General features: G+C 66.5%; 1 protein-coding gene and 1 non-coding gene across 4 annotated transcripts; one reads left to right on the top strand and one right to left on the bottom strand.

Annotated features, from left to right (window-relative positions):
- Positions 1 to 615: 615 nt before the first annotated feature.
- Positions 616 to 7,897, top strand: MRPL23 (mitochondrial ribosomal protein L23). 3 transcript variants are annotated; one of them, XM_064576014.1, is made up of 5 exons: positions 616 to 646; positions 2,874 to 2,996; positions 3,751 to 3,833; positions 4,417 to 4,490; positions 7,711 to 7,897. In XM_064576014.1, exons 2-5 carry the CDS (start codon positions 2,992 to 2,994, stop codon positions 7,867 to 7,869), a joined length of 321 nt encoding a protein of 106 aa, XP_064432084.1. In that variant the 5' UTR covers positions 616 to 646; positions 2,874 to 2,991; the 3' UTR covers positions 7,870 to 7,897. The 3 variants fall into 3 exon arrangements, with proteins under 3 accessions (XP_064432084.1, XP_045748981.1, XP_064432083.1); XM_045893025.3 differs by lacking the exon at positions 616 to 646 and adding an exon at positions 706 to 830; XM_064576013.1 differs by lacking the exons at positions 616 to 646; positions 7,711 to 7,897 and adding exons at positions 706 to 830; positions 6,921 to 7,704.
- Positions 7,898 to 10,692: 2,795 nt separating this feature from the next.
- Positions 10,693 to 13,618, bottom strand: LOC123856838 (uncharacterized). Its single transcript, XR_006793746.3, has 2 exons — positions 13,017 to 13,618; positions 10,693 to 11,330 (listed from the first exon to the last, which is right to left on the bottom strand). It is a non-coding gene; the product is annotated as an uncharacterized LOC123856838 (transcript).
- Between the last annotated feature and the right edge of the window lie 276 nt (positions 13,619 to 13,894).

Consider the following 13,894-nt stretch of genomic DNA (forward strand, 5'->3'; position numbering starts at 1 on the left):
GCTGTGGGCACCAGGGCACGACATATGGGGTGCAGAAGGGTGTGGGGGCGACATGCGGGACTAAGTGGGTCTGCAGGGCATTGGCCAGGTGTGAGGGGCAGGGAGTGGGCAGGATGAGGTGCCTGGGCAGGGTGAGGGGACTGGGCAAGATGGGTTCTGGACACTTGAAGGGTTTGCGGGACTTGGGAGAGACCCAGGGGCATGAGGGATTCTGGGCTCTTACAGGGCGTGCAGGTCAAGGGTGCGGCCCAGATGTGCAGGCCAGGTAGGGGCCAGGTGCGTGGGTCAGGGGGCAGTGGACAGGGAAGGGGCAGTGGGGTAGGGACGTGGGTCAGGGCCGAGGAGACAGGAAGGTGAGGCAGAATGAGACAGGTGCAGTAAGTGCGGCAGGTGCGGTAGGCAGGGCGGTGGGGGCAGGTGTGCAGGTGAGGGGCCGTGGGAGAGGCAGTGGGCGGGGCAGTGTGGGCAGGTGCGCTGGGCGGGGCGGTGGGTCAGGTGAACGGGGCGGGGCGGGGCGGGGGCGGGGGCCGAGGCAGTAGGCGGGGCCGTCGTAGGGGCAGTAGGGTGGGGCGATGCCGTGGGCGGGGCGTGGGCGGGGCTACCTAGTGGGCGGGGCGACGGGACAAGTGAACGGGCGGGACGGCAGGTGATTGGGGCGGGGCGGTGGGGCAGGTGCGCGGGGCGGGGCCGGGCGGGGCCGGGGCGGGGCCGGGGGCGGGGCGCCGCGGGCCCTCCCGGAAGCCAGGGGGCGCTGCGCCGGGTCCACGCGGGCCGTGCGTGCCCCTCCTTCCGCCCGCGGCCCGGAAGCCGGCGATGGCGCGGAATGTGCTGTGAGTGGCGGGGGGCGCGGGCCTGGGGGCCGGCGGGGGGGAGGGGCGGGGGGGCGCGGTGCCGGCCAGGGGCTGCGGGCGCGGCGGGGACGTCGAGCGCCCGCCCGGAGGGGCGCCCCCGCCCGCGTCGCCGGGACCCCCGCAGCGCGCCCCCGCAGCTGAGGCTGACGCACTCGTGTCCCCGGCGAGCGCGACCGGCCCCCTGATGAATGAGCGATCGCATGCACGCATGCGCGCTGGCGCCGGCTGGGCCCGCGGCTCGGGACCCCGTGTTGGGGGGCGCGAGTGCGCGCCGGCAGGTGCAGAGGGGCCGAGGCGCCCGCGCGGGCTTGGGAGCCGCGGGGCCGGGGCGCGGCCTCGGGGCCGGCGTGTCCACGCGGCGGCCGGGGAGGCCCGGGAGGAGAGCGGGCGGGGGCGCGGGGGAGGGTGGGATCGCGGGTGAGTCACCCTCGGGGCCGCGGGGAGGTGGGGCTGGTGGCAGCCTGCCAGGTCGCTGAGTCGGGAGCAGGCGGGAGAAATTCCGAGTTGCACTCGAGCCGTGTGGATGCCGGGCCTGTGAAACCCGGGAGGGCCAGGCGGCCGAGGGCGCGGGGTGGGCCCGCCGCTGGTGCGGGCCGGCGACGGGGGGCCAGGAGGAGGGGGCCCCGCAGCGCTCGGCGGGCCCTGCGGCTTGTCCCGGCCCTCCCGCGGGTGGCGAAGGACGGGGGGTTTTCGAGACCGTGGGCGCCTCGGGGACTCATGTCCTGCCCACCTCAGGCCTCTGGCCGCTGACCCTCACACTGGGCCTCCCTCCACCCCCACCCCCACCCCCGGCCGCGGGCGGCCCTCCATCCTCAAGCCCAGGGACCTGGGCAGAAGGAGGCTCCCCACCCGCCCCGCTCCCCGAGGGCCTGCCCCTGCCCCCCTGCAGTGCCGCAGTTGGTCGCCAGGGGGAATAAGTGAGCCCCCTGGGTGCCCGGCCATTGGCTCGAGCTCCAACGGAGGGCAAAACAAGGCAGGCCTCTCGCTCGGTGGGCCCTGAGAGGACGAGGCCTGCGCGCTTCAGAAGCCGCCCTTCAGCCTCTCAGCACGCCCGCCCTGCGGTGGAGACGGCCCCGGGGGTGCTGCTGGGCCACTGGCCGGCCTCGGGTGGGTGGCCCTTGGCCGTTCAGTCCTGCGCTGCCCTAGCCTCCCGGAGCCCCCGTCCCGTCCACATGCCCCGGTGCCCGCTCAGCCCTGAGGCTCACCCTGGTCCGCTCGCCCCCTGGCCCTCCTCATCCTGCCCAGCGTGGAATTTGGCCTCCCTGAGCCCCCCTTGCAGGGTGCGGGTTGTCCCCCAAGCTCGGGGGGCCCCGGGCGGTGCTGCAGAGTGGCTAGCAAGGCTGCTGGTGAGACTCGTGGCCTGCGTGCCCACCCTCCCCAGGCCCGGCCCCCTGGCCTCCTGGCAGCCTCTGCAGACCACAGGCGCCCCCCTCGGCTGGCTGCGTTGCCCTTGCAAGCCCAGAGCGCAAGTGCACGTGGCAATGGCTGTGGGTGGTGGTGGCCTCTCACTGCTTTGCAGCTGCCTCTGCTCGCCCTGGGGGTTCTCAGGGTAGGGGTGGGGGTTAACGGGTCGGGTGACGGGTGCTTCTCCCACCCACATGGAGAGCGTGCAAGTGACGCCCGCCCTTGCTGCGGGGTGAGCCAGGGCTGGGAGCGACTCCACGGCAGGCAGCCTGCCCGTGGGGCCATCACTTTGAGCAAGCGAGGCCTCCAAGCCTGGCCACCAGCACCTTTCGGGGGCCACGGTGGGCGTGCTCTCTACAGGCCTATTTCTTGAGTCACTCCATAGCCCTTTCCGAAGGGGCCGCAGCCCACACGAGTTGATGGGCACCGGGGGTCTCGGGGCCCACGCTGGGCAGAACTGTGCAGTGAGCAGAGGGGGCCCTGGGGCGCTGGCCTGTGGAGAGCCCCCCCCCTTTGCTTCCCGCTCCTGTTGCAGTGGGTAAACAAATGGAGGTCTGCCGGGGGCGACCCCGGGGTCCCGTGTTCTGTGTTTGATGCGGACAAATCTCCTCGTCTCAGGTACCCTCTGTACCAGCTGGGCGGCCCCCAGCTCCGTGTCTTCCGAACAAACTTCTTCATCCGGCTGGTGCGGCCCGGCTCGGTGCAGCCCGAGGACACCGTGCAGTTCCGGATCCCCATGGAGTAAGCCCCTGAGGAATTCAGGCTGGGGAGTGCCCCCGGGGGCTGGCCGTCCTGCTGGTGTCGCAGACCCGGCTCCTACGTGTGGCTTCTCCCCGCTGTGAAAACACCACAGGCAGCTCTCTGAGCTGCTCTGCAAATATTGACCGAGGGCCTGCTGTTTGCAGAGCCTGGGGTGAGGCCGGGCTGCCCCCCACGCCCTCCCCTCCCCCCACGGCCCCCCCACCCGGGGGAAGCCCAGTGGAGGGCCCAGCGCCTCTGTAACTGCATTGAGCTCCGTGCTCTTCCCAGGCGCCTGGGCCCAGGCTCTCGGAGCTTCTCACCACAGCTTCCAAAAACCTAGTTTTCCAGCGGTTCCCTCGCAGAGGCCCCGGGCACTGTCCCCCAGGCTGCAGGGCGCTGCTCTGATGCCTCAGGATGTGACCGTCCCCGTGCATGGGCCTGGGGTCAGCTTGAGCTTGAGTGGCAGCCTTCAGAGGCCGGGCAGGAGTGGCCAAGGGCCACGGTGATGATGCCATTTCAGGTGGAAAGGGGAGGGGGCCTAACCCACCAGCACCGTGGCCACCTGGTGGGCTGGGCTCTTGGCAGCCTGGGGCACCGCCACATTGGCCCTTCCCTGGGGAGAGCTCTGCCTGGGAGCCTGGCCCCTACGGCCCCCCACTCATATGTGGGGGACAGGAGAGCACCGGGTGGGGTCGGGTGGCTGCTTTTCATCTCAGCCTGGCTGGGACTTGCTTTTCTTTCGTCTCTACCCCAGGATGACCAGGGTGGACCTCAGGAATTACCTCGAGCGCATCTACAACGTGCCCGTGGCCGCCGTGCGGACGAGGGTGCAGCATGGTGCGTGCCAGGCCCCTTCTGCCCTCTGGGGGGGTGGGCACGCCCCCGGAGCTTACGAGGCCTCGTCCCAGCCACTGTGGGGGACTGGTTCCTGCTGGGGAGCTGAAGTGCTCAGGGCCGCAGGGGCTCCCCCAGGCCCACGCTGCCAACAGGGCAGAGCCGGGGCTGGAGCTCGGGTGGGCCACCCCGCTTCTGCTCTAAGCTCTGTCCTCGACCACCTCGGAAGCGGGGTCAGCAGGGCGCTTTCCTCTTGGTTCCCTGACCCCCCCACTGCACTCCGAGTTGTTAGGGACAGCAGCCTTCTGTGTTGGGTCGCTGTGCTGACGAACGGGAGAAATGGGTCTCCTTACTTCTTTTAGACACATTTGGGTGTTTCACGGAGCAGAGAGCCACGGTGGTGACGCTGGCTCCTCGAGCACAGCCTGGACCCGTGAGCCGGTCACATTCGGCTGTGACACACTGTCATCAGTGGGAGACCAACCAATTCTTAACATGTCTGCCTCTTTCTAGAAAGTGGGTTCCTGGGTGAGTTTTACTGGAAATCTCGTGCTTGGAGTAAAGTGTGTCTCCCCCTCCCCAACAGGTTCCAACAGGAAGAGGGATTACAGAAACGTCAGGATGAAGAAACCAGACTACAAGGTGGCCTATGTGCAGCTGGTGAGTGGGCTTCGGGCAGAGTCCCAAGTCCTGGGCGTGACTTATCACGACCGTGACCTTGGTGCGGGGGACGTGTTTGTGCAGCGGCCCCCGCCTGGGGCCCAGGGAGGCCCTGCGAGGCAGGATCTCAAGGACCATGGCAGGCGCGGGGCAGAGCCTGCACTCAGTGCTAATCCCCAGTGAAGCCCCAGGCGGAGCTGGTGCTCTGAGCACATTCACCCCGTGGGAGGAGACGGCACGGGGCATTTTGGAACTTCTCTGGGGCCAGCCGTGTTGGGCCCTTGGACTTTGAATGTGCTGTGGGCTCGGGCAGGCCCACTCAGGCCCCGGGGGTTTGGGCTCAGGCAGAAACCAAAGCTCCTGCCTCTGGAGCGCGTGTCCTTGGAGGGATAGGCCCCCGGGGGAAGGGGGAGGCAGTTGATGGCCTGGGGGTAAAGCTGCTGCAGGGGCCTGGGTCTCAGAGCTGGACCCGTTCGGTGTGCCCTGGGGTCCTGGCTGAGCCCCCTCCCCTCTGGACTGGGTTGTGGGGCTCTGGCACATTCCGCCAGGTTCTCTTGACCGTGTATCCTGCCTGGCCTGGGGCGTGGGGAGAGGGTCCAGTGCACCATCTCCGTCCAGCAGAGAGGAAGCCCCCTGCTCAGGCTCTCCCCTTCCAGAAGGGACCCTAGATGTGCTTCTGCAGATGAGCCCTCCAGGAGATGGCAGGGTCCCCTGCCACCTCTGTGCAAACCCGCCAGGGAGGGCCCTGATTGCAAGGCCCATTAGCTGCCCTTGCTGTTTGAAACCCCCGGTGGCCGGGGTGGGGGGGGCCTTCTAGATTCTTCCATACGGGGTGGACAGCTGAGCTGAGCCCATGGAGGGCGGCGGCTGGCCGTGGCCGCTAGATGGCAGTAGCGCTATTGTGGAATCCCCCCCCCCCCCCCCCCCGGGCCTACAGCCCTATTTTGGGCAAGAGGAGGCAGTTAAGAGACCGAGTTAGCGTGGCAACTTCTCTGAAAAACAGTCACAGTTGTTGTTCTAAACAGGGGCCCCCGTAATTATTTGGCCTAATATTTGCTGTGCATAAAATCAGCCAATCCAGGTGGAGAGAGCGCCCGTTGGCCATATAAAGGCGCCTCTGTCCTGTGTGTGAAATCGGGCCATCTGTCTCTGTCACGCGTGCGGGCTGACACCCCCTGTGCGGGCATTCGCCACCAGGCCTTCTGCGGGCCAACGACAGTTACAAGTGGCTTCTGAGTCACCCGAGCCCTCGCATTCTTCCCCGGGCCCCACCTCAGCCCCCTTCGATGTGGTGCACGCAGCTGCCGCGGGGCGCGTCCTTCTCCCCCCCCATGAAACCCGGCCGCACAGCCGGGGGCAGAGGCCCCGCTGGGCACGGCGCCTGCAAGCCCACAGTGACATTCAGGGACGTCGTGGTGGGCCCCCCGCCCCCCAGTCCCGCACGCCTCTGCCTGGCCTGCAGACCGGCAGGAAGCTTGGGCCCTTGCCCTCTGAAGGGGTCCCCTCTCTGCCCCCATCTGCCGGGGCCGACCTCTCCCAGCGTGTCCCTGTGGGCCCCGCTCTGGGGCTTCTAAAAACAGAGCTAATTGTAAAGCACACAGAGGGTCAATCACGAACACAAATTAAGTTTCCGAATCTATTTTGGGTTGACTGCTGCGGAAGAGCCCGTCCGGCGGGGTGGGGGCCCCTGTCCCCCCCGACAACCTGATACATATCTCTGCGGGTCTGCATCCCCCACGCGGCAAGCAGAGTGTCGCCCGGCCGGCAGGAGCCTTCTGGGGCCAGGCGGTGGCCCTGGGGGCACCTGGGACCGCCGGCCTGGGGCCGGTTCCCACACTGCTCCTTTCCTGGCCTTCCCTGCTGAGCCGCTCGTTGCGCGCCATGGCGGGGATTGAGGGTTTACTTTTGAAAGTACAAGGTGAAGTTCCCCGGAGAGGGGCGCCCACAAGTGGCTCTTGTCTCTGGTGAGAACTGAAGAATTTCTTTCACCGGCTCCGTCCGTTTTTCCGGAGCTATTGCAAATTGGCATCTTTGTATTTATATTTTAAAATGTCATTTTGGGTTTCCCCCACCTCAGAAAACTAGCAAAATCACCTCGATATATTAAACATAAATCCCCGTTCTGGGCAATCAGCCCTGCGTGTAAACTCTTGCCCTTTGGTATTTTAAAAAAGAAAAAAAAGCAGCGTTGAGCCGTGTAAGCTAATCCTGCTGCAGGCTGGCTACTGAGCGCACACAGCCCTGCTTTCTTCACTCGGGCCCGCGCTCCGCGCCATGTGATCAGAATTTATAAACCTTCCCTTCTCGGGTGGGGCGTGCGGGCTGTTTCAGATCATACTTGGCCGCCTGCCCAAAGCCAAATTTCTTTACAAAACAAGGGTCTCCAAGAACCAGCGCACTTTACTGATTTTACTTATTAAAATTTTCCAGATACGGATGCCGTCCTCCATCCTTCTTTGCCCGTCTGGAAACAGACAGCGCTGCCCTGGCACGCACCCCCCTCCTGCGCCCTGGTCTTGGGGGGCTGCCCCGTGAGCCGAGGCGAACTGAAAGGGCACCTCACAGTTGCCGGGGCCCCCTCCTCCGCGCCCACGGGGGCCGGTGCTCCGCACACGTGCTCGGGGGTCTGGGCTGGGGCTTGGCCGACGCTGGCACATTCTGAACTTTTAGTGAAAGACGTAAAACCAGTTAATTTGCAAAGCCGGTCTTGATTTATAGACTGCTGCATATGTACATTTCTTTGTACGTTATATGCGTTTTATTTGCCAAGCTCCGAGCCAGGAGGAGGGGTAGTCTTTAATGTGGGTAAAGGCCTGTAGGTATTTTGGATGGAAAAAGTTTCAGCGCGGCACCAGACGTTATTTGTGCCGTGTTTTCCTGTGCCTCGCTCCTGCCCCCCGGTCCGACCGGGCTGCCCCCGCGCCCGTGAATGGGCGCTTTGCTGGGCTGCTTTTAATGAGGCTCCAGCGCTGCAGACACCACTCCATAAAGAGATAATGCCGATGAAAAGGGGCATTGTCCGGAGTCATGGCTTCCCGCTGTTAGATAAAAGCCAGTGGCAGGCCGACATGTTTGCGTTCCAGGCGGGGACAGCGCCCTGGATGTGCTGGCCGCGTGTCCGTCCCGGGGGGTTGGTGCAGCAGGGCCCTGTCAGGCTGTCCTCCTGCCTGGAGGCACCCAGAGTCGCGGCTCTGAGCCCGAGTGCTTGTCCCCTCCGCAGGCCCATGGACAGACCTTCACGTTCCCCGATCTGTTTCCCGAGAAAAATCACGGCAGCCCCGGTGACAACGACATCCAGGACAAGCTCCTGGAGGGGCAGAGGCAGAGGCAGAGCCGGGACCCCCGGCGCGGCGGCGTGCCCGACTGGTTCGGCCTGTGACGGCCCCAATAAAGTCCTGTGTGTGGAAGCCCCGGGCTGTGTGTCCTCTGTCCCTGGCGTCCAGCGCAGGGCTGTGCCCCGCGCCCCACAGTGCACACGGCGCCTGCCTGCAGGGACGGAACAGGGCCCCTGTGGCCCATTCGGCCCCACGAGCCTAAGGCGAGAAGGTGGGGGGGGTGCCCCCATGAGAAGGGTCTTCGTGAGGAAGGTTGTGTCGGGCAGGTTGTGAGGAGGGGTGGGGTGAGCGCCACGGGCAGGGAGCCCGTCCTGCTGAGGGTCCAGGCCAGCACCATTGGTGGCTCTCGAGTGGGGAGGGGTCCACGGCAGGACCCAGAGGAAGCGGTGTTCAGCAGATGCCAGCCTAGTGCAAAGCAGCGCGTGGAGGGCGGGAAGCGGGAAATGGAGGACGAGGTGGGAAGGACCAGCAACCTGAAGGCCCGAGGACGGGATGATATGGCCAGTGGCCATCGGCACCCTGGGGTGGACGGTCTGGAAGGAGACGGCATCTGGGGACCCACAGTGCGTGCATCGAGGGGCCTGGCCCTGAGATGTGCGGGCAGCCAAGCTGGCCTCTGTGCCCTGCAGGCCCCTGTGGCGGGTGCCCCGTGAGCCCTGGTTGCTGTGCCCTGAAGGCAGGTGGCAGGAACTGGGCCGAGCCTGCCGAGCTGGGGCCGTCTGCGTGTGCGTCTGCGTGTGGGCTTCATGCAGACAGGTTGGGCCTAGGGATTTGGGAGCAAACCAGAAAGCCCTGGGGTGCTCAGGAGAGTCGGCCACACCGGCCCTGGGGTAGGACACGGATGCCACCAGGCCTCGGGGAACCCCATCCTCCGGCACTGCCCTCCTGTGACCTAAGGAGGGCCCTGGCTCTTTCCTCCTCGGGGGGCCTTGCAGGGGCAGGCGGAAATGGGGGCTGGCTCGGCAACCCCCTTCTGCCCTGAGGGACACCCGGACCGGGGACGGCCGCGTCACGTGGGCCTTGCAGCTCCCTCCACTTGGAGGGTGAAGGTCCGGGCAAACGCCGCCCTTCAGCATTGATTTAAAGTGATGGGGAAGGTCCGGAAGGCGACCGGAGAGCAGAGTCAACGGTATTCTCCTTAGAGAAATAATTCATGGGGCCCCGCGGCCCTGAGGACCCCAACTCAAGGCTGGGAGAGCAATCCCATCCTTCATCCAAGCACGTCCAGCACGGGCCGCCACGCACACCCCAGACGCAGCCCAGCGCCTCCGCCGGCTGGCCTCCCTGAGACCCCCGTGTCCCCCCACACCCCCGCCCCCAGAGGCACGGTCATCTTTCTGCCGGGGGGAGGAGGAAGGGGCCGGAGAGCAGCCATGTCCTTGGTCTCCCCTGTACCCCCAGGGCCGGCAGAGCCCCCTCCGCACCCGGGGCCCAGTGACGGGCCCAGGGGAATGAGGGTGGAGGAGAGGACAGCTGTGGGGGTTGCCTTGCAGGTCCTCAGGAATCCAGGAAGTGGGCCTGCAGCTGGGGGGCTGCTCTACCCCCACCCCAGGCCCGGAGCCTCAAGGAGGAGCCGGCTGGACACCCCTTCCCCTCCGAGCTGCTCCCTGGCTGGAGGCTGAGGAGGGAGAGGGCCTGGGCCTTGCGAGGTCCGTCTCTGCCCCTAAGACAACGGCCCCACGGTTGTCCTGGCCGTGACTCAGTGTCCCCTTGTCCTGCACAGCGGGAGACAAACTCCAGATCTCTGCATGGGGGCCAGACGGGGTCTCCCACACTGCGAACAAACACCCAACGGGCCCCCCTTGGCCGGACACCTCACATAGGGCTGGGCGTCCCTTCCCATGGGGATGGTCCTGCAGGGAGCACGCAGGGCACCAGGTCGTGGGGGGAAGTCCACGGACAGAGGGAAGGAGGGAGAGCCCCCAGTGCTTCCCCACCCCCCGCGAGCCCCCCATCTTCTGGGATGTTCGTGTGTCGCCATGTGGGAGGTCTGTTTACTTTGCAAGGGGAGTGAGAGACCGGGGGACGCCAGGTTACAGCAAAAGCAGAGGCCAGCAGGGCAGGGCTGAGGGGGCTGGGGCCGGGAAGGGCCCTGGGGACTGCCACGTGCTCTGCTCAGTTCCTGGTCTGTGCTGATGAGTTATAGCTGCAGCGGGCGGGCCCCAGGCCCCCAGGGACACATCCCAGGCCCCCCCAGCAGCTCCAGGTGAGGCCCAGCCGCCCAGGGCCGCCAGGAGGGAGCGGAAACCCATCTGGCCACAGTCCGTCAGCGGCTGGTTTTCCTCTTCTAGGGCCGACGAGTCGTCCCCAGGGCTGTCTCCCCAGCTCCTAAGACATGGCTTAAGTCTCTGACTGCAGATAACAGCGGGGAGCTGGGGCAGGGGCCCCCACCCCTCCCACCGGCCAGGCTGCGGGGCCCTCTGCCAGGAAAGTGCCCACACAGCTTCCACAGCCCAGAGCCCCACGTCGGAGGGGGGGCTCCCTGCCTTCTGGCCCCCGTGTGCACCACCTCCCCAAGAGCCCCCTTCCCATGGGCCCCCAGCCCCCCAGCCCGGGACCCAGGCCCAGGGACGCCGCACTTCCCCTCATCCCCCACCCACCCCTCCAGGGCCTCCTGGAAGGCACCTCTGGAGTGACCGTGCTCCCCCCACTTCCTGGCTTTCATGTGACCCTAAATTCTGCTAGTTTATGCAGGAACATAACTGGGGAACGGCCAACCCCAGTGAGCCCGCCGAGCCAGACGTGATGGCCCCATGTCCCACCCCGGGAGCAGGGAGCTGGGTGGTGAGCTGCCGGCCCCCGGCCCCCCGCTCTCGCCTGACCCGGGGCCTCCCTCCTGGCTCGCAGGGCAGGGCATGCACGTCCTCTCCTATCTTCAAACGGCTTTATGGAGACATAGTTCACATACCCCACCACCCGCCCACTGCAAGTATGTCGTGAGGTGTCCGTACTTTCGCAGAGCCTTGTCTCCATCCTGTGATCCCTTTCAAAACATGTTTGTGTTGTCCAGAAAGCAGCCCTGTGCCCTGCGGCCAGCCCTCCTCACCCCCCTCACCCGCCCCTGCTGGCCACAGCTCTGCTCTCCGTCTCTCCAGGGGCTCGCCTGCCCCAGGCGGGCGCGGTGGTCGGCGCGGCGGTCAGCGCGTGGTCGGCTTGGTGGTCGGCTCGGTGGTCGGCTCAGTGGTCGGCTCAGTGCCCCCAGGTTCGTCCATGCTGTGGCACGTCGCAGGATGAGCCTTGGAAGGCCGCGTAATGCTCCGTGCTGTGTGTGTCCACGTGGGCGAATCCATGCTCTGTGGCAGACACTGGGGTTGCTTCCTCCGCTGGGTCTGCGATTTTGGGGACACACGTGTCTGCGTTGTCCAAGGAGGGGAGGACTGGGTGCTTTTCCCGGAGTGTTCCAGGCGAGCTGGGGGCAGCCTGGCCATGGTGGAAGGATTGTCCCTAAACATCCGTGGAGGCTGCAGAGATGGGCCACGTGCACGGCCGACCCCACCAGTGAGGCCTGGATGGGGCGAGTGCCCGGGAGAGGGGCTCTTCAGGTTCGGGCAGGAGCCGGGGCGTGGGGGCGGGGAGCCTCCCCTCCAGCGAGACTGGCACTGGGAGGGGCTTCAGCCCTGGGGACCCCAGCCCCCCTATGGCTCCTTCCCTGAAGGCTGCACCTGGGGCCCCCTCCCCTTACATGCCACCCCGCCCTCACCCTCAGGAATCCTTGTTTGCCCAGGTGTGGGGCGGCCGGTAGAGTGGGCTGCTCCCCACACGTCCGGGGGCCCCGGGCCGAGCCCCGGTCGCCTGTGTGCAGGTGCCTGCCACATCTTTGCAACTGACTCAAAGTCCCTTCAGGGCAAAGAGGAGCCCTCCTCTTCCCACCGCCCCACCGCGCCAGGACTCCCTCCGTGGCGGACCCCCAGCCACACTGCAGGGGGGCCCCTCTTCCTGCTGTTGCCCACCTCGGGGGCTCCACAGCTTGGGGGTCGGAGGGGCCAGGCCTCCTTGCACCAGCTCGGCCCGGAAGGAACAGCAGCCGCGGTGCGAGGCTCTGCTGCCCGCCGGCCCGCGGGCCCCGGGACTGGGAGACCAGTTCAGCATCTGCATTTGCTCCTTCCCGACTGAGGTCATCCCAGCACAATCCCCCAAATCACTTCATTATTTCTTGGTAAATAGGGCTTTTCCTAGTCAAAATCATCAGCATTTTTGTGTTGCCCCCACATCTGGCTTTGATTGGCCCCGGCCTCCTCGGATGGATGCTGGAGCCCTGACGTTATGGTGAGGGAGGAGAGGCCGGCCTGCTTCCCTTCCCGCTCAAGGCCTGGCCCGGGGGGAGGGGCGGGCGGGGGAGGGAGACCCCAGGCCTTTCCCCGCACGTCTGTGCGCTCTCTGCCTGGCCCCAGGCTCTGCAGGGGGAGCCCCGGGCTCTGCCTCCCTTGGCTATGTTCTCAGCCCTCCCTGCGCAGAGTCCCCGGCCCCCTGGCCCCCTGGCCTTCTCCTCCTCGGTGTCCCCCACACCCCAGGACAATGCGAGCATTTCATCCCAACCCCCCCCCACACACACACTGGGATCTCTGCCACCCCCTCTCCTTGAGGGACGCATGACAGGCAAGATCCCCTGACCACCCCCTGCCCCCGCCCCGCAGCTCCTCCGCATGGAGCTCAGAGGAAGTCCGGCGAGGAGGGTCCCCGGTGCGCCTGCCCCTGCAAGGACAGGAGTCTGCAGGGCTGAGGTTGGACCGAGGTTGGGCCGAGCAGCCCTCACTCCTTAGGGCAGCAGGAGGCTAGGAGATGATTCCACCAGGCACCCCCCTCCCCACGCATGAGCACCATGACCCTGCACAGCTATCTGGGTCCCCGAGAGCATGGTCCTGGGACATTCCCTACGGTGCTGGGGGCAGCCCAAAGACCACCCCTGAGCTGGTGACCGGGCGGCTGGGGGGCAGACACCTGTGACAGGCCCTGGGGGAGCAGGACAGCCTCTGCCCACGGCCCGCCGGGGAGGGGAAGCTCGAAAATCCTCCAGAGGGAGCTGGGGAGACCCCCAGGTGGGTGTTCGCGGGGGGGCCCCAGCCCCCTCCCCTGGCCGCTGCAGGCCTTCCCTCCCCGCCGCAGGGGAGGTGCCTCCCAGAAGCCTTTGCGGCGGGCCCAGGGCAGGGGTGACGCGCCCCCTTAAACAGAACAAGGTGCTGGCCTTTCATACCTTCACTTTACGAAGTGTTGGGAATTCCGAGGCCCAAACAGCTGGATGTTCCTCAGCAGGTTCTCCCTGGGACTTCACCGGCGGCCAGGCCCTAAATAATTCTTATAAAAACCACGTCAGCCCCCAACTGTGTGATATCTGATTTGTAGCACTAATAAAACCCCACGTCTGCGAGCCCGGCGCTGAGGACGCCGCTTCCCGCCGCTGCGTGCGTTCACACGTGTGCACACGTGTGTGGTGTGCACGCACGCGCATGCCTGTGTGAGTGAGCGGGTGAGTGCGGGGAGCCCTGGGGGAGGGGTGGCTCCGGGGAGTCCTGCCTCGCTGAGCCCCGCACGCCCACTGCCTGCCTTGTTCACCAGAAAGCTGCGGCTGGTTGGCCGGAGGGTGCAGCCCCTGCCTGAAGCTGCACAGCCCTGGGGAGAGAAGGCAGTGCCAGGCCGTGCTCAGAGGGTGTCCCGCTCCCCAGGCCCAGTGGGCAGCGTCAGGGGCAGCCCCCCGCCCTCAGAGCTGGGGCCGCCCCCCGGGCTGCTCTCAACTTGGTGCCAGCCCTGAGCGGTGAACGACGGGGCTCCCTCCCTCCAGCTACCCCCTGCTCCCAGCAGCAGACCTGGGAGGTCCCAGGTGACCCTGGGCCCAGAGTACCACCAAGAATGTGCTCCTGGCCCCTGAGTGGCCTGGGAGCCCGGAAGCACCCAGCTCGGGGCCATCCATGGGGGAGTCTTGATGCTAAGCCCCCCAGGGCATGGAGGGGCACCAACAATGACCCATCAGCAGGGTTGGTCATTAAAGGCCAGATCAAAGGCCTCCCGAACACATGCGGCTGGCTAGGGAGGCCGGCCGGGGCAGGGGCAAGGGTCTGCTGCAAAGGCACCCCC

This window comes from Mirounga angustirostris, unplaced genomic scaffold, assembly GCF_029215605.1.
Source record: "Mirounga angustirostris isolate CCGP_5_RB_7025 unplaced genomic scaffold, mMirAng1.0.hap1 SCAF_13, whole genome shotgun sequence".
Taxonomy (NCBI): Eukaryota; Metazoa; Chordata; class Mammalia; order Carnivora; family Phocidae; genus Mirounga; species Mirounga angustirostris.